The sequence below is a fragment of the Alligator sinensis genome, unplaced genomic scaffold (genome assembly GCF_000455745.1).
Source record: "Alligator sinensis unplaced genomic scaffold, ASM45574v1 scaffold512_1, whole genome shotgun sequence".
Taxonomy (NCBI): Eukaryota; Metazoa; Chordata; order Crocodylia; family Alligatoridae; genus Alligator; species Alligator sinensis.
This window is the reverse complement of record NW_005842063.1, coordinates 1,527,821-1,553,798: the sequence shown is the minus strand read 5'-3', so window position 1 is coordinate 1,553,798 and position 25,978 is coordinate 1,527,821. Positions and strand designations below refer to the sequence as shown.

General features: G+C 55.4%; 1 protein-coding gene across 5 annotated transcripts in view; it reads right to left on the bottom strand.

The window, feature by feature from the left end:
* ECE1 (endothelin converting enzyme 1) overlaps positions 1-25,978 on the bottom strand; it is a 57,789-nt gene that overhangs the window by 31,096 nt on the left and 715 nt on the right. For 2 of the 5 annotated variants that reach the window (XM_025203715.1, XM_025203712.1), the window contains exon 2: positions 826-912. In XM_025203715.1, coding sequence (XP_025059500.1) covers positions 826-912 — 87 coding nt within the window. Of the gene's footprint in view, positions 1-825; positions 913-1,414; positions 1,490-7,372; positions 7,493-20,663; positions 20,944-25,978 lie in introns of those variants that run through there. The other 3 variants (XM_014519740.2, XM_025203713.1, XM_025203714.1) reach the window with 3 other exon arrangements.

Here is a 25,978-nt window from a genome sequence, read left to right as displayed (position 1 = left end):
GGGGGATTGGCGGGGAACCCAGTGGTGCTACAGCAGGGGTAGTCAGCCTGCAAAGGGTGTTGCTTTGAGGCCGCTGTATCCAAGGCTAGGGACCAACAAGAGCCAGAGCTCTGGGCTAATGGGGACAGGTGAGAGTCATCGGTTTGGCCAAGAGAGCTGATGAGACTTTGTCAGGAAACCTGGAAAGCCCAGGTGGCTTGTTGGAAGCAGTCCTAGCTCAGTCTGCCGCTGCAGCTGTGGCTCACGTTCAGGGATACCCGCATGTGTCCAGCCTTGTGAGTGGGTAGACTGTCCCCGCGCCCATACCAGAGGCCACGGAGACCTGCCCAAACTCCACCGCCAGCCCAGCGTGAACAGGCAGGGACTTCCACCAGGCCTAGCACCCAGGCCAGGTGCACACGCAGGCCTGAAGAAGGGTGTTTGTGCCTGAAAGCTTGCAAAGAACAATTTTTCCAACTATTTAGTGCGTCTAATGAAAGAGATCACATCGACCCAAAGAACCTTGTCCACCAAAGAAGCACGTTTACCGACCTGTCACTCGAGCCAAAGCACCCCACCTGCTTTGGGGGTGGAAGCTGCCTCTAGGGGCACGGGGCTCACTCGCCTCCCCCAGCTCAAAGTGCAGAGGGGACTGGCAGGGGACCACAGGCAGCACTGGAGCGGGGGAGCTCCTTCCTACCTACCAGGGCTCCATCCTCCACCTTCCCAGTGTGGTGGCAGGGAAATCATACAGGACGACCCTGCTGTGAGTCACGTCCCCCTTTGCCTCTGGCTGGCAGCTGCATCACATGCAAAGAGGAAGGTGTTGCGGGCGCGAGCACCTACCTGGATCCCGTTAGGGTAAACTTCTCCCTCCCCGATGGAGTCCACCAGGTCTTCCTCGTCCAGCGTCGCCCGCTTGTAGGTCGACATCTGAAACGTCAAATGGAGAACAGATTCCCTTAGCACCTCCATGGTCCGGGGCACCGAGAGGCGCCTGCCCCGCCAGCCAGGCACTGCTCTGCGAGCCGGGAAGCTGGCGCATCAGCTCAGGGCCTGCTGGCTGGAGCCCCATCGTGCAGGATCTCTGCTCATGGTACCGAGTGGGGGGCCCCGGAGCCGGCAGTCCCAACTGCTACCAACTGAGCGGCTGAGCAAAGGTAACTGCGGGCAACTTCCCCTGCTCGGACTCGCGGCTCCCTCCCGGAGAGTCCAAGTGCACCAGCGCCCGGGAGCATGAGCCGGGCTGGCGCGGGGACATCCGCCCAGCCACGTTATAGATCCTCCACGAGGCTTCGCGATAACGCTACCCAACACGTCTGAGCCGGAGGAACTCGGAGAGGCACGAGAGCAGTCAGCCCGGCCTCTGCCAAGAAAACCTTCCCCGTCCCCACATCTCTCATGCAACCCTCCTGTTAGCCTGAAGGAAACTTTCCCTTTCAGCGGGGAGGTCTCCTGCGCAGCGAGGGGCCGCGGCAGCCCGGCCCGAGAACATCAGACGGTCACGTTTCAAAACCCAGGATCGGGGACGGAGCCAGAGAACAGGAAGTAAAATAAAGTCTGCCCGAGTTTGTAAAGCTACATTCCACAGCAGGAGCCAGAGGATTGTTGCACAGCTTCAGACGCCACCCCTCTTCCCGCGGGCTAGCTCCACCCCTGCTCCAACCCCATCTCCCACTCATCTCCCAGGAAGGATGGCGAGGAAATGGGGGACCAGCAGGCAGGAAGGTAGCGAGGGAGATGCTTTAGGAGCTGTCATGGCCCGAGTGCCAACGTTATCCTCGTGTGACCTTTCCTCTTGTGCGCCAAGCGTGCCGGGGTCTGTGCGTGGGGCGGCTGGGCTCTCCCACCCAGTGGGTCCAACATCTGGGGAGCGTCTGGTTTCTGTGACATGTCCTACCCCTCTGCCTATCGCTACTACCACCGCCTGACGAAGACCAAATCCGGGGGCTGCCCCAGCATCCTGACCCCTCTCGTCCCGCTGCCTGCCTGGGCCCCGAGCAGAAGCTCAGCGTGAGGCCTCTGGGACTTGCTCCTGCTCCCGATAAAAGGTTTTCCCTCTGCCCACCCCACTCACCCCAAGCCCTGGACTAGGGACGGGACAGCGAGAGAGCAGTTTGCCCAGGACACAACAGACCTGGACTCTCTACTGCCTCCTCTCCTACCCGGGCATCGCTTCCACCTGGGCCAGGCAGCGCAAGGACTCCTGTTCCCGTAAGCCAGGGCCAGACTCCCAAGCCAGCCCACTGCTTGTAGCCATGTCAAGCTCAGCTCCAGGCCTTTCCCAGTCTGTACAAGCTTGACCGCCCGGCCCTCAGGAGATGCGATAGCAGCACAAGGACTAGCTGGTTCAGGTCCCCGTGGCAGCTGAGCTAATGGCACAGGCTACACCGCAGCTGCATCCAGGGCCCGCTCAGACGCAGGAGGCTGACTCACATCGCCAGCACGATAAAGATCCTGCCACTGGTCTGGGAGCTAGCTCATTTAAAGCTAATGTGTGGCTATATCTACCCCTGCTGCAGTCACACCTCTGTCTGCAATGTGGACATAGCCTGGAGCCACGTTAACTCCCAGCTGTGGGCTTGAAATGCACTTCCCAGCACACGGGGATTTGAACAAGCCGGCTGCCAGGATGCATCCATTCCAGCCCTGCTAATAAAGCGTTAACCTGGATCTCTGGCTTTAGTAGGCTGTAGTTATTGGGGGTTTGGGGCACTTCGTCCCCCCACACTCCACATGACCCATAAACACTCCCTTGCCTGCTTAAATGGAGCGGAGAGATGCAGAGACACGAGTTTGATATTGCACAACACCTGCCTCCGCTCTAACAAGCAGCTGCCTTTGCTCAGCCTCTTTAAATGTCCTGCAGGATGTTGCAGCTGGAGTTAATTCCTCACCCGGTGACTTGGGCTATTACTTGTCCAATCCCCCCCAGCAACAGCACCGATCATCCTCCTTTTACAAGACTAATAACCAGGCACCCCACCAAGGTCTGTTCCCTCCTGGCTCACACACTTCTGGAGCACGTTATTAATATGCTGCTACTGTTAATCAGAGGGTTGTCAACATCCATGCAGTTCACTTAATCCACCTCTTTGAAAGTTGATAAATATTAAGACCAGGGTGTAAATAGGAAATAGTTGGAGATCAAAGGAAAAGTTCTGCTGGAAATAAGCGGTGGATTGTCCAGGTCTCTGATTTATGACACAGGAACAGGCACGCCGGCCAAAACCAACCACTCACGGAGGCAGAATCATCCGATCTGCGAAGTCTTGTTGCTGCCATAAATCTCACAAGCTGGTCCACAAAGGTGGGGCTAGTCAAACTGTCCGCGGAGGCACGGGATCCCCTGCAGCAGCGTGCAGGATTGGGGCTATAGAGGGAAATCCTGAGCACAATCCGCTGGATGGACCGAATGGCAGGATTCAATACGAAAGCATAAGTCACGGACTCCACACGCTGTAACCTGTTTTCAGCCCCCGTCCTCCCATTCAAATGCTGCACCAGAACCTCCAGCGTGTAATCACTGTAAGATGCTTATACTTTAACAAACAGGGCTTCTCTTCTGGATCCCCGGTCCTCCAAGACGTTCACTGCATTTCCTAGCTTCATGCACAAATCCCCAGCCTGGAGTTGCACCTCCTGGGGAAACGTTGGCACGAAAGCCTAAGTGATGCTCCCAGGGTGAGAGAGCGAGCATTAAAATCGATGACAAAAGCCGGTTGGTCTTTAATAGCAACAATTTTGAGCCAGCATCTGTGACAGGCAGGTGCAGGATGTGGGTGTTCCCTACCCAACGTGCTAAAGCCACAGAAAACTGCCTCCGCTTTATGTTTTTCAGTATTTAAAGCTCCACTTGGATGTTGTCTGTGCCCAAGTTACGGCATCGCTTTGAATTGAGGGTCAGCTCTGCGACCCGGGGGCAGGCAGGGATGGTCTCAGCACTGATCCAGGTGCCCAGGACCCCGAGTCCTGTGCCCACAGCCCCTGGGCTCTGCTGCAGTGGAAATCACACTTCCGCATATGCACAGTCTCAGCTGGTGCCTCTTCAGGGCTGCCACTAAATAACCATCTAACGAGCGGCTAATGGTATTAGCATTTATTTTCCAGCAACATTTCCTGCCTGCCGCAGAGCGAGTGCCATGTGGAGAAGGCCTTGGCCTGGTAGCACAGAGACTGCCAGATGCCGGCCAAGCAGCCAGCACCCAGGTGCAGCAGATGCCTACCGCCTGCAGCCATTAACCAAGCTCCAGTGGAGCCAGCTGCAAGGAGAGAGGTCAGAGGCGTGTGCAGAATGACTCAGGTTTGGGGAGGCTGCCGGGCTGGTATATTTATAGCCCTGCAGCTCTGCCAGTCACACGCCTGGTGCAGACACCTTAGTCTGAAATACAAGCGACCAGAGCAGGGCCATGTTGTCAGAAGAAAGTCTCTTTTATTGGCGATGATGGGATCCAGGCAGGCAGCTCCGCTGGCCCAGCTACAAAGAGATAATTATAGTGTGACAGCTCTGCCCCGCAGTTTCCCCAGGCAGACAAACCGTGTTGCTGAATTAAGATGCTAGGTTGTTTTTTTTTTTTTAAAAAAGCCTAAAAAGGCCTTTTCTTTCACAGAAGGGAAGCCTTGTGCTTCTGGGAGGGCTCAGGGCAGAATATCAGCTGGGACCTCTATATATAGAGCTGTCTAGAAAGTGAGTTTGCCTCTGGCGGCCATGCCAAACCGAGAAGGACCTGCTGACAGCCGGAAATGGATATATTAGCTCCTAAGCTGCACCGTGGCAGCCCTTGCAGGCACGTCCTGCTCCTGTGGGCTGCATGCAGCCTCCTGGTCCGCGGGGGCTTCCACCTGGCTGCCCCGCTCCTGGGCTGTATGAGCAGGCTTAGTGGGCTGATGTCAGCCCTGCTGCGCGCTCCGGCCACTGCCCTTTTCCAGGTCTCCCTTGCAGGCCGGATCTGCACTGGGCGTACTGACTTTTATTACTGAAATGCTGCAGGCTCCGTTTCCAGAGGTCTTGCTTTGCTGTCTCCCCCCCGACTGCCAATGCAGAGGCTCTGCCAACCCAGATGCATCACGTGAGACATCGCTGTGACGTGCAGCCCTTCCCAACGGCCTCCTAGAGAGAGCCTTGCACCCAGGATCCAGGCAGGTTACACCCCAGGAAGCTGGAACTGGGACTGAAATGTGGGAGACTGGTGAATTCAGGAGCTGACCAAAAAGGATGTGCTCCTTATCTTTCATTTCTATCCAGGAGAACTTTTACAGTCTTTTCTCCGGCGCCTGATGAAGGGTGTTTGCAATAAAAGCATACACCCACCCCAGCCCCAGCGTTGCTTGGCAGAGGGCCCGTTTCTTATCACTTCCAAAACAGCCCGTGTCTCCGTAGCGTGCGCTGCCTCCCCGGCGTCCGCGACGCCTGCTCTTGAGAGAGCGCTCATCACAACAAGTGGAAATCTCGCGTTCTGGGAAGTCTCCGTTGCTCTGCTCCCATCAGCTGACAAGCAGTGGGGCTTATCTGTGCCTTCCCATTTCCTTCCCTGAAAAGCACGGCGGCTGCTCAGGCCTCTCGGCCTGGCACCATCCGGGCACCCAGCGCGGCCAAGCATTGTCTGCGAGATGCGTGTGACTCAGAGAGAAAACAACCCTGGCGATTGCTGCAAAGCTGGTTTTCCTCTGAGCAGCTCTTTCTGGTACAATGAGAAACCTAACACTCGGCTTCCTGCCGGGTTTGCATAACGCTGGAGCGGTCCAGACAGGAGACTCTGTCTGACAGCCCGGCACAATCCCGAGATCCATCTCAAGCAGAACATCAAACAGTGAAGTTGTTGCTATAAGGCTTGGCAAATCCCTCCTGCCCACCCATGACAAAGAAACCAGCTCAGTCCTGCCCACTCGGCCCCACAGAGAGGAATCAGCCTGGTCTACTGGAGGGTGCTGAGCCTTGTTATACTGCTGCTAGCAAAGGAGCGTTGTAGGTAGCCCCGAGGATCGGTGCACCCTGGTGCTGCCAGACCGAATCAGATCCTGGTGCTAACCAGCTAAAGCGGCTAGGACAAAAATCGGGCAGGTTCCCGTGAGCCCCCTGCACCGGCGACAGAATTGCACTGAACAGGGAGCAAGGATGAGCTGGTCTTGGCTTTGGCCGGAGGGGAAAGGAAGGCCTAGCATTACCCTCCAACCTTCTGGCCTAGACCCAGCGACCTGGCACGTTATCTCTGGCGGCGCCAGGCTGTCTTGACATGCCCGCCGGGCTGCTGAGTTTCAGTGGAAACTGCTGGATTTTACACGATGCCCCGAGGGAGAAAGATACCGTATGTGACAGACAGCTTCCAGCTCGGAGACCGGCTCGGCTCCAGCTGGCCTGGCCCGAGGAACATAGCTTCGCTGGCGGGCGCACCTCTGCCCTACGGTGCACGCGGTGTCGCGCTCCTCTCGGGCCGTGGGTAATGGGATTGGGTGCAAGTCACCTCCAGCCTGGAAGCTGGTCTGTGCCTCCTTTGCTCCCATGTACACATGGGAGAGCGCGCCAGAAACAGCCTTGGTTGTACATACCACTGGTCCCTTTTACACTAGCCGTGCTGCTGTAGTGGGACTGATCACGTTATAGCCATGTCCACAAACCATGGTATACTCTTGCTATGTTATACAAGTATAAGTACTTAGCCCTCATCTTCTATAGATGGGGTGGGGGGGAAGGAGTGTTGTTGCTCCCATTTTACAGGTGGGAAAACCGAGGCACAAGGGGACGAAAGTGGTTTTCCCATCACTCCATAGCAGAGCTGGGAACAGACCATGAGCCTTGTGTGTCGCAGGCCAGGGCACGAGCTCAAGACCCTGCTCCCGCGCTGTGCAGCACGCCGCGGTCCCAGCACCGCCACCAAGCTCGGCCTGTTGCGCAGCGCAGTGACTGCGCTCGTTGTGACGCACCCGCTGGTTACGTTCCCCGAGCTGGTGACACAATCCAGGGAACCTCGGCTTCGGAGCAGCGACAATGCAAACCGAGCCCAGCCGAAAGTTTACGCACTCCCAAGATTTAGTGTCTTCCTGCCAATTTCCTGCAGGCTGGCCGTGTCCTCCAGGATACGCCGTACAGAAGCAGACCGACCAAAAGCCAAGTCCCTTCCAAGCCTCCAGCAAATCAATGCACTCATGTCTGGAGGGAGACTGAAACAATAGCCAAAAGGAGGTGGGAACTTCCCTTCCCTATCTCAGTGCCCTGATAAGCCCCAATTTGGATGTGGTGTCAACACCATTAACCTCCTCACCTCCAGTCACTGTGTGGGAGAATATGAATGATTTTGATCTGAAAACACCACCCCTGACTAGTACTTATGTTCCAAAGTTTCAGTCAAACCCTAGGAAAAAAAAATCAAAAAAATCAGTAGCTCCATTTTCCTACCTCAACCAAGGTCACCCATTCAAACCAACCGGGGCGTAAGCACACTTTCATAGCTAGTTTCATACTGACTATGAAAGTATGCACCGGGCCGTCGACAGCAACCATCGGCCGGAGGAGAAAACAAAACCGAGAGCATCCACGCCAGCGGAGTTGTCAAGAGATCTTCCTTCCCTTTTCCAGCTCAAGGTCACATCCCCATCTCTAATGGGAGGGATTTTCTATGCACTTCAGCAGAAAGATTCCCCTGGATTAAACCCTCCTATTGTTTATTCATTTAGCATTACGCTGATTTTTGCACTGCTGCCGTTCCAGATTTCTGTCCTGACAACGCCCCTGCACGGTGGGATCCTGGGAGAGGGCTTGAGACTAGGAGAGGCCAGTGTTGCGTACGTAGCATGACGAAAGCCTGTCCGCTTGGGGAAGCAGATGGGCAGAATCCGCGTTGCATAACCATCCTGCTGCGGCCGCCTTGGTACAAGGTCCGGTGCGGACGCTCTGCTCTGGAATAAATGGAATTTGCACCTTCTGCACTGCCCCCGGGTCCACGCGCTGCAGGGCTTGGTACCGGCAACACGATGCAGGGTGGAAGGAGGGATGCAGTGGGGGCTGTAACTTAAACCCTCGCATGCCATCAGTTGGACAGCCCGGACACAGAAGAGAATTTCCTATGGAGGAAGGCAGGGTGTAGCCTACTTCATCCCATGCTGGCACCTCTATCAGAGGCCAGCAACCTAGGGCCCTCTGTTTCCATTAGTCCCTAAGGTGCCACCAGGCCCTGCCTAACTCTCTCTCTCTCCCAAGCCCATTTTTTAAATTCAACCCAAGGCCCTTCACTCTTCAGAGCACACCTGCTGCAGGAGGCTGGGGACCCTGGTTCTCCAGCAGGTCAGGCCATGGTCCTGCAAAGGCCCCCTCCAGCCCAGACCCATCGCTTGCTGGACGGCTGTCACACCAGGGGTAGGAAGCTGCAGAACGAAGCCTCTCCGGTCCCGGTCTCTGCCGAGCGATGTCACGGTTGCAAAACAAGGAGACACCTAGTACAGGAGAAACCTGAGCCTCGTGCAGCTCGGGCCAGGGAGTCCAGAAATGGGAGCCGGCGTGGGAGGGCAGGTGTGGGATATGCATGAGCGTCAAGGAAGAGACGCACACAAGTGGAAAGTATGATATGGACACGAGAGCCAGCAGACAGCAGATAAAAGAAGGGAGGAGGCAGAATCTGCCCCTCCTCGGGTTTTCTAGGGAACAGTACAGCTGAAGTGGCACCAGCTTTCTTCCCCTCGGGCACGCAGAACCGTGACTCACCCTCTCGCCAGCTAACTAGGCTGGGTCTCCGCCAGCTTTCCCCTTCCTGATCTCAGGTGGGGAAAGGTGAGGGGGGTTTCTCCCTCTGCTCAAGCAAACCAGCCCTGCCAGTGGTCACTGCAAAGGGAAGGAAAGAAGGAATGGATGCCAGCAGGGCCGGCTGCGCGGCTGTCACCCAGCCGGGCTGCTTGTAGCACTTACAAGCGAGCTTTCATACCCCGCCAAGAGAGACATTCCTGGCTCTGGCTTGTTCCACATTATCATTCCTTTGTACATCTTTTGGCTCCCGTTCAGCCACTTGCTCGACAGAAGCCAGATTTTCAATTGCACAATTAATAATTGGGACAGTCCCTGCAGATCATGAAACACATCCTGGATCCTGGCTGTAATTAGCCAGAGGCAGGCATGCGATGGTGTGCTCGCAGGGGTCCAGTTCTTGCTCCTGCCCTGTGCAAAGCACAGTAGTCGCGCGCACAGCTCTTCATCCAGACCTCAGGCTTCCTTGCTGGAACATCTGCCCCCCAATTATCAGATTACTTTTATTTTCCAGGGCAACTGTAATCCCCAGGCATCAGCCCAGCAATGCCACGGAGCCGCGAATGATCTATTGCTTCTTCTCGGCATCTCAATACAGAATGAATTCAGTGCGACCGGGCCGCACGAAGGGAAGGAAACCGAAGCAGCCGGTTTGACAACTGACCCCTTCCAACGGTGACTCCCAGGAGAAGATCGAGCTGGGAGCAGAGCTCCGTCCGCTCTGGGAGATCAAGGGCGCCCGGAGCCGTGACCTGAAACTGCCCATTCGCCTTTCAGTGGCAAGGGGAGGAGGAGGAGGACAATGTCCAACTGTATCGCAGGCTCGGATGGAGCCCAGTGAGGTTTTCCATTGAGAGCTGACAAAATGCAAGCTGAGCACAATGACTACATACAAATGTCACTGCTCCTTGCCAACAGCCATACTAAACGGATCCAACACAGGCTAAAGCATGCCGTGTGTTTTTTGTGCCTCTGGGGAAGAAATAATCTAGTGAAAACACAACACAAGACCTCTCCACGCCACCGCTATCCACCAAGTGAGATGAAGGTGCTCCGTGCATAGATGCACAAAGACCTGTGAGAAAGGGAAAACCACGCTGACCTCATTTGAGACGAAGGCTTAGATTTCCGCTCTTCACAGAACCTCTCAAAGCACACTGCAAAACAGGTGGGGAAACTGAGGCACAGGGAGGGAACGTACCTTTCAAGTCACCCCTTAGGAAAGCACCCTGGGGTCTCTCAAGTCCTTAATCTGCTGTATTCTCCACTCTCTCAGCCAGCAAAACTGCAGGCCCCTTGAAGCTGTCTCTTTGCTGGCTGTTGCAGTAGTCTCTTAAACGTCTTATGGCCCAGTCTCCATGGGGCAATAAGATCTCGACTGCAGACCACAGCCTTGTTGCTACCAGAATGCTTAATTAAAAACAGTAATAAACCTTCTCATTTCTTCTTTCTTCCCATTGATTTGCTGGATCCAAACTGATCGATGAGAAGCTCTACATGTACAGAGTCCAGCAGCAGCATGACGGCATTAGTACTATCCCATTTGCAAACACACACAAATGAATCAATAAAAAAAAAAATGAGATTAAAAAAAAGAAGATCAACTGCTGGGTTGTACTGCTGGCAAATCCTTGCCAACCAGTCGGTACGCTGCATCCAGCGAGGAGGAAGGGAGTTTAAACAGCTGCTGTTTGCAGAGCTGCTGGAAGGACATCCATGGGCCTCCCGGTCAGTCACCTCCGTTGTCCAGGTCGTTGAGTTTGCGCCCCACAGCAGGCCGGGCAGCAATGCTAACCTTCAGCACTTTCATTGACTAAACCCACATCTTACTTTGCTGTTTCAAGTGTGGTGGATGGAGGAACGAGATGCATCTTGACAAGCTCTCTGCAAACGACGGCACGAAGCCCAATGCCTGGCAGACTCAGGGAGAGCTGCGGGGTCACTAGCTTTGCCTATCAGCGTCCCCCCGATCATCACCCATGTGTATCAGGTCTGATTTCTAAGCATTTCTTCCACCCAGCCAACTAGATAAACATCCACGTGTCCTCAGATGGGACAAGTCTCCCTTTCTCCCGGGCTTTGTGCTCTCCCTTTCCATTCTGTTCTCTGGCCAAGATAAAGGATGGGCCGGGCAAGCTGGATTTCATGGAGGAGAAGCATCCCATTGAAGCTTTAGCACCATGGCAATGGAGTTAGGCCAGCACAGCCCACTTCTGAGAAACCTCACCCGTACAGCTAACTGGCCCAGGTGCCAAAGCAATCTTTGAAGTCCAAACATGTGGCTAACCGTGGCTGCTGGGGCCCAGATTTCACTCAGGTGGGTCCACTCCATGTAAAGAAGACCTCCACAACCAGCCCAGGCGGCTGCAGGACGTGGTGACGGTAACGTCTGCAATTCCATCGGCTGGTCCAGATTCAAAACCCCCCCAAAGGCCTCACTTGCACCGAAGCTGCTGCTACCTGAGCCTAGATGGGGCTTATTGCCCCCCTCTCTCTTCTTCTGGCTTCGATTCACTTCCCACCCATCTTTCAAGCGAACCCAACAAGTCCAGGCTCTGGTGGGGAGCCCAAGGAGACCATCTCCCGGTGGCCGGCAGAATCGCAACCGATCTGACTCAGCCCTACCTGCCCCGAGGACTCTCCTCTGAAACCGTGCCAGAGTTAAATGTGTTTTGCTTGCTTTCTAGCTCCAAACCGCCCACCCACTCCCAGCACCTGGCTTCCCTAAAGAGCTGTCAGCAAAGTCTTTGGAAAGCATGTGGAAACAGGTCTCGAAGTGGGGTACTTGGCCTTGGCCGGCCGAGAACATCTCTGTACCCAGGGCCTCGCGATAACAGGAATCGCACACGGGGCTGGGATTTGAGCAAAACCAGCTTCACGCCAAGGGCTTTTGCATGGCTCATCGCGAGGAGGGCAGGCGAGGTGAGAAACGCTGACCCGAAGAGCTCCTTTCATTCCTGGCACAGCCTCTTGTGTTGCCTTCTCATGCGTGGAAGGCAAGGGCAGAACTAGGGTGGGGAAACCGGGTTAGCCGCCCCGGGTGCCAACTTTGGGTGGAGAGTGGGGCAGGGGGCGGAAAAACCACAGGCGCCTAATCACGGCAGTGACAGTACCTGCTCCCACCGGCGGCAGCTGCCCCGGGCGCCTGGCCACGTCCTCGCACCTCTGCTAGGAGGTACCAGCCCACTGCTGTAACTAGGGAGAGGGCCACCAGTCTGCGGGATTTTCCAAATGCAAGAACCCTTTGGATCTCCCTGGGTGGCCGCACGTGCCGGCCACGTTCACGACTTTACCTAATCCTGCCAGGGGCACCTTTGCGGAGCGAGTCCGGTAGCGACAGACACGACCGCTAGAGCACACGGCTCGCAGAACGGAGCTCAAACGCTTTTTGGGTGGGAAGGGACCTGCGTGCACTTTCTCAGCAGAGTTATTAGGCGCTCACGACCCTGGACAGCAATGCGGCAGCCTGTCGGAGAAACGTAGCCAGGAAGCCATAGGGGGAAAGATCCCTTTTGGAAGGAAGGCTTTGATTCTTCTTTGCATCTTAAAATTGGGGAGCAGAGTGAAGGGAGCCTCTCCTGTGCAAAGAAGCTGGACCTGGCTGTGGATATGGTCTAGACAAGCCCCAAGTTTCACTCCTTTAATTCCTCAGACACAAATGATCTTTGGATTAAAGTGTTTTCCACAATTAAAGGACTTCCCACCAGCTCCCGGGAAGGCCTCTCTCCAATACACCACTTTTCACACCTGTTTCACAAGGGAGGGCAGGCGCAGCAGCATCGGGGTTTTAAGCAAGGGGAAACTGAGGCACAGAGTGAGGATGTAGTGAGTCCAAGGGCACCTGGCAGGTCAGTGGCATAGCCAGGAACAGACCTCTGCTCTTCTGACTGTCTCATGCCTTATCCACGAGCGTGGAAGGATTAAAAAACAGTGTTTGAGCACTTCTACACAAGTTTGGGAAAAGGCAGGAGCTCTGCTAGGGGAATTCAGCGTCGTGCTTCAGGGCACGTGCCAGCCTGCAGCTACTGGGGGTCGGGAGGAAACGTCCCCTGGTCCCGGTGAGCTCACAAGCTCCTACTGCAGCATCTCTTCCTCTAAAGCAGCTGGTGCAGACAGGCCTATGTATCATGCACTGATGAGGAGCCGAGGCCCACCGGGAACTAGCAGCGCCTGCAATGGTCAGAGTGAGGTCTACAGCAACTAATTGGATGGGACAAATCCACAGGAGCGCAGGTCATGGGCTCCGTTGTCAGCCAGGACGCCGGAGGATAGAGACTCCTGGTCTGAGCCGGTCTGTCTACACCTGGCTCCCAACAAGCGAACTGGCAGCTGGCCATGTTTCCAGGTAACGTCAATTTGGCTTAGGGTTGGGGATTTGACTGGTCAAATAAAGTTCAGTCAATTGACTGGTCAAATATCAGTTGAATATGGTAAAAAATTGCCAATAGGTCCAAAAAATACACAGAAAAAGCTAAATTGTCCATTAAGAAATGCGTCAAAAACCAATAAAAATTATATTTCTATGAAGAAACCTATACAAACCATGGTATTTCTTGCAAAATTGTTATAATCTTTGACGGGTCAAAAATATGCAGCCAATTAACCCATCCATTGACAATATTTGAGTGGTTAATTGCCTGCTTGGCACCCCTAGTTTGGCTTCATGATCCTGCCAAGCCTTGGGGCCACACTGCTCTGGTCCCACAACCTCCTGCACCCCGGGAGCCCACTGCTAGGGATTTGGAGACGTGTGCTGCCGCGCGATGGAGGGCTACACCACAGAAACTAGCACCACTGCTTAGCAGGTGTGCGTGGGTGGTGGGCACTTCCGGACCTGGCATCACATGCTGCTAACTGAGAAACACTGGAGGAAGCATTCAAAAAATGCTGAGCTCTGCTACGACTGAAAGGAAACCCTTGGAGTTTCTGCTGTGAAATGGTGTTTGAAAGGAAGAGGCAGCAAAACGTAGCATTCAACACAGAACCCATTTCTCCCCGCAAAGGAGACCTGCCCGTTTTGGCCTGACCCCAAACAGCGGGCTGTCTCAATGCAGCAGACGGACTAGTTGGGGGTTTGCACCCTGCATTAGTAGCTCGGGCATCCGCAGCAGACAAGCTTCCACCCACCCGCTGCACCACAGCCAGCTCCAGCTTCAAGCGCAGCCTGCCTCATGACGGCTGTGATGAAAGTCATCCAGTCTCTGCAACACGCGTGTGAAGGAGGGCAGAGCAAGGCACTGAACTAAGGTGCCGGCTTTGGCTGGAGCATCCTAGTGCCACGTCACCCCTTTGGTGCATCATCACTAACGAACTACCAGGGCCCGGTTCAGGTTTGCTGTCAAGTAGCCGGGCAGGCAATTTCCTGCCTCTGCATGATTTACATTGCAGACACCCGTGAAGGCCTCAGTGTGCCCTGCATGGCAGACAGACAGCTTCTAGGCAGGCAGGGTGCAAGAAGGGAAACAGAGACCAAGTGACTTGCCGGCAGTCCCAGAGCAGGGCAGCAGCAGAGCCGAGACTCGAACCCAGGAGTCCGGGCAGCTGCCGTCCACACTGGACTGTGCTATTGTCTGCGCTGCTCTCCGGATGGTGCTACGGCCTTCCTGCCAGCCAGGTGTTTGCCTGGCAGAAAGGTCTCTCGAGTTACAGGAGCAAGCTGTCGGCGTGTATCATGTCCTTGGGGGAAAAAGTCATCCTCTTCTCTTCAATTCATTAATGCTATTAAATTACCAAGGGGAGAAAAATGCAGAGACGTTTCCAAGCGAGCTCACGGAAGCTAATACGGCCTCGTCAAGCTTAGCTCCCCCCCCCCCCCCGGGTCATTTGGAAATGAAAGGCGGGGGGGGACAAATGAGTGCATTTCCAGCCCCTCCTTCTCTGGGGGAGGGAAGCCTGGAGGCCTTTGCTACAGGAGTGTGCAGCAAACTAGGGTGGGAGGGTGAGCCAGTGTCTTATGCAAAAGGAGTCTCAGCGGGAGTGCGAGGGAGTTCACAGGAGAAGGGCCAGCTCTGCTGGCCAAAGAGTGGGGGTGGTTCAAGCGTCAGCACGCATGATGCCTGATCGTCCCTGCACCTCGGACACCACACTCGTGACCCCCGACGCCTCCTGGAAAATGGCAGCCAGCTCCAGGCAGCCTTGTGCAACGCCTGTCCTGGCTTCCACGCAGCCCCCCAACCCCAAACAGGGTCTTTCCAGCAAGGGACTACCCCGCTCCTATGCTCACAAGCCATCAGGCCTTGCAATGGACCCAGATGCCAGCTGTGCCCCCTCGCCAACACAGACCCCCCCCACCACTGGACCAAACAATATGGATTGCAACATCTGGGCTTCACACATCTGCTTCTCTCCCAGCACAGCTGCCATCACCTGCTCGCAGTGCCCCTCCGCTGTCTACGCTGGATAAACGGGGCGATGCCTATGTGGAAAACCAAAAATGAATCTGGCATCGACTCCAGAAAGATACAACGGCCGGCGGCAGAACACCTGCCCGTCCCTGGACTGTCCATCGCTGATCTCAGAGCAGCTGGGCTTAGACAACAACCGTTTAAAAACTGACTTGCAAAGTTGTGGAACAAGACGTCATCCGCAGCCTAGACTGTGGCAAGCACGGTCTCAGGGGCTCTGGACTCTTATCAGATTACCTGGACTAGCTTTTATAACCCCAGGGCCCTCGGGGCTCAACTACTTTGTTTATTCCTGTTGATCTCTTCAACCCACCTTCCCCCCCCCAGCATCGCGGCCCCCTTTCTTCCTCCTTTCCCTATCTCTGTATCTAAATAACTTTATTCCTTTCTATTAGCATCCCTGCTCTCTGCAAGTCCGAGGCGAGTCTATGCAAGTATAAAAAGTGTCACCCTCCCCTGCCTTTTGCCCGTCTTCAGACCAACACAGCTCAATCTCTCTCATTTGTTCCTGTTAATGCCCCCTCAACTAAAACCCCCGCTGCTTGTGTGTAGTTGTGCTCCCAATCGGAGTTTGCTGCTGCAGCCGGGGTTTGCATCTCGCCAGCTGGCTGGCCTTTTAAGGGGAGCTGGTTTCAGCCATGCCTGTGATAGATCAGCTCCCTCCCGCCGGACTCTCCCTGGCTGGGGACCAGATGGCTGGGTCAGGTATTAGACCCAGCTGGGTCCAACACAGAGGCTGGGAGAGGTCAGCGGGGCAGGGGGAGCCGCAGAAGGGTCTTGTTAGAGGCTCCCAGAGGAGGAGAGCCCCGCGTGTCAGGGCTCTGGGGCAGGGAGCGGGGGCTGGGACGGGGTGCAGCCCCCTTTGTTTCTGCCGCGCTGGGGGCTATTGTCTACGTCTCCTGCCAGCGGTTTCCGGTGGTGCCGAGAGGCCAGTGCTGGGAGAGCAGGCAGGCTGCAGGCAGCGGGGCAGACCCCGAGCCAAGGGCCGCGTGCTGCTGAAGGCTGGGCTGGGCTGGGCTGGCCCATCCTCTGCTGGCTCTGTTACTCATGCGCTTCTGGTCACCGGTACCCAGGAGGCGGTGGGACTCGGGTGCCAGCTGGGACGGAGGCAAAGGGAGGTGGGGAGAAGGGCCCAGGTGTGGCACAACACTTGCACGGGCAGTAACAAACCCAGGTTAACCCAGCTACCTACTCACTCTCCTCCCCCGCAGCACCCGGGAGCCAAGAGACTCTCAGCCCTCTTCATCCGTCTGCCGCGGTCCCACCGTCCACGAGACCTTGCACCACAAGAGCCTACCAGCTCTGCATTTACAGTGGTTATCTTCCGCTTTTTGCTGGCCCTCAGTCTCCTTGCTGCCCACTTCCCCTCAGCCCCAGCCTTATCTTCAGTCCCTTCCCCGGCCTGTATCTCAATTCCTCCTTTCGTTCCCTGCTTCCTCAGGGGCTTGCTGGTTCCAGTCTCTTGGTGTTCACACAGGTCCTGGGGGCGTTTCCACCCTCATCCCTGCCCCGGGTCTGCGGAGCAAGTTGTGGACTCCTCCGTTTTCTCCCTGTCTGGGTTTGGAGGGTGGAGGCCCCAAGGTGGGAAAGGTACAAAAGAAGAGCAGGAAACCGGGGGGGGAATCCAGGGCGAGACATCAGGCAGGTACTATGGGAGCTGCTACGCTGCCTTGGCTTAGGTTGGAGCAGCAATACAATGCTGCATTCTCCCGCTGCCCTTCCCACTTCCTCCTACCGCAACCCTGCCCCAGAGCCGAGGTCTGGTGCAGCAACGAAGCTAAGCTCAGAGAGAGGTAACAAACCAGCCAAGCAGAAAGGACAGCCAGCATTTGTCTGGGATTGCCTGCCTTGGCCTAGTTCTCTGAGCCTGGACCCCCGGGACCAGCCTGCATGAGCCTAACACGAGGCTGTTTTCCCTATCGCCACAGAGTTCCTTGTTCAGTATGAGCAGAAAGTGGCTCTTTTTTTTTCTTTCCCCATGCAAAGGGCAAGAGAGTCCGTAATGCTTCCTTCAGGGCTCCTTGTGCCACCGTTCCCCGAGGAAGCAAGCAGGCAAGGCTGCTCCTCTCATAAGCAGGGAGATGTCCCAAAGGTTTGCAGGTCCATCCATAGCACAGCACTGGCATGTTTTAGGCAGGGTGTTCCCAAGCACCTCTCTCTGTGTCGTGCACCTGCTCCAGGCCTAGAAACAGGCTGGTAAAGCATCTTGACAAGCACCAACCTTTAGATCCAACCTCCAACTCGGAGGGAAACCATCTCCCGAGACCAGCTCCACTGCAGGGCTCCAGGGAGAACGGCCAGCCCCGTCCTCAATGCACGTGCTCCCAGGCCTCCAGTCCCCAGCTGGGGCCCAAATGGCTCAGTTTCCTTGGGCCAAAAAGCTACGGTTGGGATGCAGGAAGGTCTGGTCCCCTCACCCACTTCATCTCCTCCACCCGCCCTTCCCTTCGTACCACAACGCCTAGTCCCAGGGACCAAGCACAGTTGCTTTTTGAGGAGACAAGGGTTAAAACCCTCAAGGCTCGGACCTCACTGCAATTAGAGATTTATATTTAGGATCATCAGTGGAGACAGGTGAAGCCTCTCTGAATGAGGCAGGGAGAAGATGTTGGGCAACCTAGGCAGGGAGAGTGTCTACAGACCAGCTCTGGAGGAGAGGAATAACTCACAACAGGTGTTTGTTGGCTCCTTTATATAAACCATCCTCATCGTCCTGCCAGGGCTGCCTGCTGAGCTGCCTGAAGGGAGACTATGTTCATGACTGTCTAATAAGGCCCTGATTCAGGTCTGACACTAGTCAGCTTAAGTCACATTGACATCGGTGGCCAAGGAAATGCTCACTTAAGATCAAAAGGATAAGCTAAATGCCCAGCTGAAGAGGGATACTCTTAAGCACCTGCTGAAATTTGGCACTTCAAAGCCATAACCTGAGAGATTACTGCGTTTGTTGGGTGGCCTGTGAGGGCAATTTGAGCCCTTCGTAGCCTTGGCATCTACCAGATGAAGCTTCAAAGAGCTCCCGTGTATCCCCAGGTCCCTCTGCTCCTTAAATCTCAGCATCCCGTGCATCCCCAGTTCCCTCTGCTCCTTAAATCTCAGCATCACAGAGTCAGACTCGGGTCGCACCCTTTTCTTCAGAGCCCAGCAGGCCAGGCCAGCAGCAAGCTTGCTGCAACCCTCGGCCAGTTGCTGGATGGTTTATTCAGCTGAACTAACCCAGACCCCATCTCCCTTCCATTTCTCATCCCAGCGCTGCCCCAGGACATATGCCTCCCACCCCGGGTCAGCTGGCCCGAGAGAATGAGAGCGGCCTCTGGAAATATTTGTTTCATGCGGCTCCAGTTCTCTCTTCCCCTTCTGTTTTCCTTTGAAATACTTAAAAACAAAAGGAAAACAGCTTTCCCACCGCTGGCGCTCTGCTAGTCTGCGGCTTCAGAGAGCGGGCAGCGCAGGGGACCGCGGCAGAGGTCAGGCTGAAGAATTCGGAGGTCGCAGCCCCCACCCCCGGCTACAACAGACTCTCGAGAAGAATTCGACCGACGCACAACAAAGATCTGCGGCCAGAGACGAGCCCCTGGGAAAGGGCAGAGCTGCACGGCAGCATCTCCCCCAGAAGCAAATCCTATTTCCAAGCGATGCCAGGAGGGAAGAGCAGGGCCATGCCATGTCGCAGTGTCCAGCACAGAGGTCTCGTGTTTCCCCTTATCAGCTGCCATCCCCTGCCCCTCCTGGAAGCCTACCCTCACTTCTGCCCGCATGCAGTGCCACACCACCATTGCCCCATGCAAAAGCATGGATGGCAAATGAGGAAGGTATTTTTAGCTCCTCTTAATGCCTTTTAGCACTGAGAACAAGGAAGGAAGAGTTTCCATGATAAGACCAGCCTGACCTCCACAGACGCAGGGACTTCCCCTCCCTCACCAAGATGCCCGCCTGCCAGTTAACGACTCTACACCCAACCTAGATCCACCTGGCAGTTTCTGCTTGATGCAGCTGTCCCCTCCTAAACACCGCCTGCAGCACTGTTGTGCACCGGTCGCAGTTCGGTCAGACCCCAGAGGTTGCTGCATTTCACTGGTAGCCAAAGCAGCTTGCTAATCTCTTTGCCAGGGGGACCACGGTGTGCCCAGGGAAGCGATTCCTATTTCGGTGTTTGGGCCCTTTGGTTCTGTTGAAGGGAAATGGCACTACAACCATGGCAGACTGCGGCTTGCATTGCAATCACTCCCCAGCTGGGCATTTATATCACTCCACTGCTGGGGTGCTAGGGTGAGGGGCCAGATTCAGCGTGGGTGCAACTCCCGACTTCCTTAGGGAAGATCCAAATCGCAGGCACTTCTACATGTCACCTCCCAGACACCGACTCTAGGAGATTTATGCTCCAGTCACGCCTGGGGAGAAAGTCCATTCTGATAGAAAACCAGGCTGTAATAGTGTTACGCTGCAGAGTCAGCATGCGGGCATCTACCTCTGGTTAGGTTTGCTCAGAGGACTAACACCAGCCCATAGTAAAACAGCCGTGGGAGTGCCCCGTGCCGGCTGTTTCAGATCCCTTCCAAAAAGTTGTTCCTTCTTTCAAGCGCAGCCTCCACGCTCTCTCGCTGTGGATTTGCACTTCTGCTTTTGCGATGCCGGTAAATTATAATCTGAAGTCACATTCAAAACCACTGCTGCAGGGAGGGGAGGTGGAGCGCCCAAAGCCTTCTTTCCCCCTGCAATGTTTAGGCTCTCAAACGAGCTCCGAGTGCCCCATTTTGGGGTGGGGCACATGGAGAGGGGAGGGGAGTCCGTGCATTATGATAGGAAATGATAGGAAAGATCCCTCCCTGTCTCTTTTGGGGACACGGCTGACGGACCCATCTGGAAAGAAACCCCCGATGGGTGCTTTCACCAGAGGAGGACTCGGCTCATGCTAGGTGGGAGTCCCCGGGAAGCCAGTGGGAAACTCCCCTCAACTCCAGAGAATCACTGTTTGGCCCCAAATCTCCGTGTTGAACTGCCTGCCTGTTGAATAACCCCTTGTAAAACATCACTCCTGCTGCTTCCTGGCTCCGACTCATAGGGAATCAGATCTCCCGTGGGCAACATTCCCGTTACCTTGTAGCTCCCATCCTGTGCCAATTGATTCTCTCCTAAGGAAGGGGAAGTCACCGTGAAGCCCCAGCCCCCCCCGGTTATTAATCTGATTGATTTTAGTAGTGCATTGGGCAAACCCCTCTAAGGACAAGCAGCAGGAGATGGTCCCAGCCCAGGAGAGCTGACCGCCTCGCTGGATGGAGGAGGGGGGAGAGGAAGGGGCACAGCACACATGCAGACATAGCGCATCCCATATGAGCCCAAAAGGGGGGTTTCCCAGTGCCAGGGGCCTGTGGGACCAGTACCTCCCTCCAGCATCTCCGCACAGGACCACACCGCGCGGGGCCGGGCTCCGATGCAACCCTCCCACCTGCTCAAAGGGACCCAGGCTCCTCTCAGCACCGGCTCCCCCTCCCCAAATCCTTTTTATAAGAAGTAGTTAACAAGAGGGATTCAAGAGCACAGGAACTGACCTCTAACGGACTCGGCTCAGGCAGTCAGCAGCAGTGCCGCTAGGCAGTAGAAAGATCCCCGGCTCTTAAAACGGACTCCCCGTCACCATCCCACACGTACAACAGAAATGTCCCGGCTGCCGCCTGTACCAACAGGTCCGACACCCCGCCCCGCAACAGGGGAGTTTTGCTTCCACTGAATCACTTCCTCCCCTCGCTTCCCCGGTACAGCACGGGGCTGGGGGCTGGGCTGGAGAGATGTCACTGCTGTTTGGAAATCTTCTTTCCTTTTGGCTGGAAACAGTCGCACAGAAGCTGTTTCCGTGGGAAGGCAGCCTGGTGTCGACGGCCTCCAGCACCTGGCAGGGGCTCAGCACCTGGCAGGATCCTGCTCTCCAGGGTACAAAGTAAACAACATTCCAGCTGTCTGCACGGGCACACTTAAAAGGTGACTTATAAAGGCAGGGGAGGGGGGCGGAGAATCCTTTACGGCATACGAAAGCCATCTGGAAAGACTATAAACAACGAACTGATTCCAGTATTTTTTGGCCCCCGTTTAGAAAAAAAAAAAAACAAAAGGGGGAAATTCATCCTAAAGGAATCTATGGTGAAGATCTGAAAGTGGAGAAAGCAGAGGTTTTTAAAGCAGTTCTGCTTTCTGGCAGTGCTGATTTAATTGCAATGCCCAACTAGTCCTTAGGAGAAAGGAAGTCCTTGTTACAGGACAAACCCTCATTTTCATGATGATAGTCAGGAAGAAAAACCAAGCAGAAGGAAGGAACATACCCAAGTGCCCACAGCTTATTTACATATATGAAAATGCAAATGTAAACCCAGCCGCGGGCCAACATACTATTTCCCCTGCAACCTCCTTTGTTTTCACCTGAAAATATGCTGACGGACCAGAGTCACACACGTGACGCAGCCCGAGTGACAGCTGAGGAGTCGAGCATGAGTTTGGTGCTCCGACATGGGAGCAAAAGCCCCCGAACCCACCCGGCAGCCACGTGTAATTGGTCGGAGCAGCTCCCGTAGGGATCCAGGAGCGTTTTGCTCCGGCTGCGGCTCTGTACTGGGAAGAGCCGCGACACGCAGGGCACACCCCTGAATGGGACATGCTTGGGGACCATGCAGTGGATGAATTGCAGCAAGGCCTCTGCACCAGCCTGCTTTCGGGTCCAACGTGGCCATGCTCCACTACAGCTTCCCCTTCCCCCTCAAGGCACATTCCCAGTATCGCAGTATTTATGCAGCGGTGAATGTGCACTGGCTAAGGCAGAGACCATGAGAGAGCTGAAGAGTGAGGTACTCCCACCTTGCACACTCATATTCAACGTGCAAACTGTCTTGATGGAGATGCAGCTAATGAGGGAGCGCAAGTGCCCTTGCCCTGAGCTTGGAGCCCTTTGTGGGGCTGAGAGAAGGGCCACGCTGAGAAGGGCTGGGAAGTTCACTCAACTTGAAAGCAGGGACGTCAGAGTCCCATGATGGCCACAGGCAAACGCTGTCTCGCTTCCACACACAAAAAAATGGCTTTCAATTCTTCTTTCAGTAACAGGCCTATGCTGCACTCAGGTCTCCACCCAGAAGTAATCTTACATCCAACAGGGTTAATTATTGCATATTTACCAGACCTATCTGCTGGATCAACCAGCTGATACAACTGCTGCCTTTTCTACCTGGCCTGTTTTAATTAAAACAGTGATAGATTATTGTGCACAGTTGAGGTTGGACAGGTAATACTGCCTGGATTAGTCACTCAGTTAACAGCTGTTTGCTCAGCCAGCTGCACTCGTGATCCTAGTTGATCCAGGAGACGGGGGACGTTCAGGGTCTGCAATACTCCTGGTTACCAAGATTTGCAGAGGTTTTGCCACCATGACTTGTCTGGGTGAGGTCAGATGAGGCCTTAACATTTACAGGTCTATGAAATTTGGGTGCCACGCTTAACTCCCCGGGAAAAAAAAATAAATCGGGGTCTTTGAAGACAAGGTGGCCAAAAATAGGGGAACCAAATCAATCACGAGGGCCACATCTTAAAGCCCGCAGAGCTTCTGCTCAGGTCCCAGGCGAATTCGCCACCGTGGGCGTCCTTGCTGGGAGAGCCCAGGCCACAGGACAGGACTTCTGGTGGCATAAAGCAGAAGGAATTGCTGATCTCTGGGCGTTCACACATTGTTTCTCCCACCGCCAGCTCTGGGCTCCTGGCACAGGCCCCGACCTCACCACACCTTGGCTCTGGAGGTACTTTGCTGCCTGCTGGGCCTCCTTACTCATGTTTACAACCATGTGCAGGAAAGCGTGAGGCTGATCCACAACGTTCCCGCCAGCAGGTGCCGAGCAAAGGATTCAGCTTTTAAAAATAGCAAGGCGCGGGGGAGCTGCTGCAGCCAGCCAGCCCGGGATCTCCGAAGCACAGACCGGGCGGCAGCCTGTCAACTGCTCCTAGGTAATCGGCCACGCTTTCAAGCCTGCCAGATGTTTGAGCACCAGCCCTAAAGCATGTGGGGTTCAAAGGTAGCCTAGGGCCCCCCATCCAAGTGCTCGTCTGCCCCCTGAGAGCTCAGCAGCCGAGACCAGGGGGACTCAGCCTGCCCTGGTATAGGGAATGACTCTAGCATCACTCCACTGAAACGTGCGGGGCTGGTCCAGACTTACAACCGCATGAGTCAGGGCAGCATCCCCCTACAGCCGGACCGCTGGATTGGGGCAGGGGGTGATCTGGCTTTGACTACTGACTCCCTGCAAGATCTCAGCCAGATCATCGAACTTCTCTATGCCTCGGTTCCTTCTGTCCAGAAATCAGGGTCACAGTTTCTCCCAGCCTTTGTTTGTCTCATCTTTATGTTCCCCGGGGCCAAGGGCTGCCTCTTTGCATTGTGTGTCACCCAGCTCCACAGACCTCTGATCTTTAGGCGAGACATACAGGTAGAGATCAGAGACCGAGTCCAGCCTGTGTGCTTAGACCCTGAGCGTGTGACCGGCTCTTTCACCTGTTCACTGTAAGCCTCCAGCAGCTTATCAAGAGGGTCTTCCCCCATTGGTGTCAGCCCTATTGCTCTTCATTTACAGGAAAGGAAAAGGAAAGGAACGGAAAGGAAAGGGAAAGTGCAACTTCAGTGTCATGCACCAATTTGCAAGTCACGCAGCGCCCCTTTGCAGGCTGCATGCCTCAAGCTTAGATTCATAGCCAGATGGCCCCTGCTTCCTGCCTTTACAACCTGCATATGACATGACAATAGCGTGTGTGGGCGGGTCAGGGTGGGGACGGAGGTCACCCCCACTTTTCCAAAGCCCTCACCACTTCCTCCATTCACGCTTCCTTGACTGACACCTTCCTCTTCCCTATGAGGGATGACTAATGCCACAGTAGGATAGGTATCGCCTGCATTGAAGTGAGCTCAGGGTTATTCAAGAGAATCAAAGCAGTGATAAGAAAGCCCCGGAGGAGGCAGCCTCATGGATCACACACTGGGCACCCAAAGCAGACGCACTCCACCATGGGCCTGCATCGCCTCTCAGTGGGGGAGCCCGCCGAGGCGGTGAACCTGCATCCCCTGCTTCTAAAAGAAACCGTCCTCTAGCTCCAGACCTGGGGCCTTGTGTTTTGGGGAGCAGGGGGCTCCCAAGTTTTAAATCTGCTGCCCTGCTCATCCAGGAGAGCCGGCAATGCCAGCCAGATTTCACGTGGGAACGGGCTCCAGAACCAAGGGACAAAGATTAAGATCCCCGCTGAACAGGTCATCATCTCCTGGAGGGCCTGTTGTGCCCCGTGGAGGGTAACGACTGTCCCGGACGTGCTATAGGGAGCAGTGGTCTGATTGCACACCGTCCCCAGCGCCGCTCAGCACTTCTCAGCCCCAGAGAAAGCCAGATGAGGCCACGGTGCCTCTGTGCCCTCTCCCTTTCCACAGGGCGGGAGGGAACAGATAGGAGGCAGCTTGCAATAAGAACATTGTTGTAGCTGTTTTGAAAAGTTCAAGACCTCCCGGCTGTTTGCTTTGAAAGAGAGTCCTGAGAAGTTGGACAATCCCCCCGGCTCCCCATTCCTGGGGTCCTCCCGGCCCCGATGCACGTCAGTCCGGCTTATGAAACAATGCATGACGCTCGCTGTCGGGAGCCCGCTAGCACTTGGAACAGCCTGTCCCTCTCTGGTTATGCTGGGAAACATGAGCAATTTAATTACCAACTGGGAGGATGGGATGGAGGGAGCCAGGAAACCCCACTGGCTCCACCCCACCTCTCCAGAGAAGCAGTTAGGACTGCAGTCGCTGCTGCCCAGTGCGATAGCAAGCTTAATTCACAAAAAGCCACCGAGCCTTTCAGCCTCTTGTCCCTTAGCAGAGGGGAAGAGAGCCGCCTCTTGTAGCAACTACATCCCAGCCGAGCTCCCTGCAGGACCCTGAACACAGGCTTATTTCTACAACAAAGAGGAAGAGGGAAGGGGAAGTGGGGTCTAGTGGTTAGACCAGGCACCTGGGGCCATTCTTGGCCCCCTGGCACATCACTCGAGCACAAGGTGCCTCAGTTTACCCACCCCGTTTGAGAAGTGTGTTGAGAGCTCCTAACAAGCCAGCCAGACAGGGCACTTCTTCTCTTGAAGCAACAGTTATAGATGTTCAGGCAACCCCACCCGGATGCCCTCAGGGCTCAGCACTGTTCTTGGCTTGCATGTGGTCACAGTTGTCCATTTGACCACGGCTCATACAGCCCTAGTACAGCAGAGCGCAACCCCTTGGGCCCTGCGGGCTGGATCCCATGCTTGGGATATACACATAGATATATACACACACACACATACACACACACACACACATATATATATATATATAATATGTACACACACATGTTTTTAGCTGATGCAGGAGACATCAACCAGCATCATCCCCTGACTGACTCGTCCTGTGGGACTCACTTCTGTATGCCTCCCTTCGTCCTCTGCTTTCCCCCCTGCCACTTGTCAGATCCCCTCTTGCCCTGCGCTGGCAGAGCTGCACCAGGGCCGCGAGCCAAGTCACTGCCCTCCTGGACGGACGACCCACTCCGGCAGGGCGGGCAGGGCTAACACCGGAGCTCCCTTCCCAGGCCAGGCTCCCGTCTGCTCCAAGCAGAGTTTCCCAAGTCAGAAAGCCGAGACCTCCGGATCCAGCAGCCCGGGACTCCCTCCAGCTAAACGAAGCGGTGGGCAGGGAGCAGCCGGGTGGACCCCAAGGGCGACGACGCGGGCACGCGCCATTGGGGATCTGGCTGAGAACAGGGGTGCCGGTGGGGGGAGACTCGGTCGCTGCAGGGGTCACCCCACCCCGCAGACACAGGACCCCCGCAGGCCGTGCCCT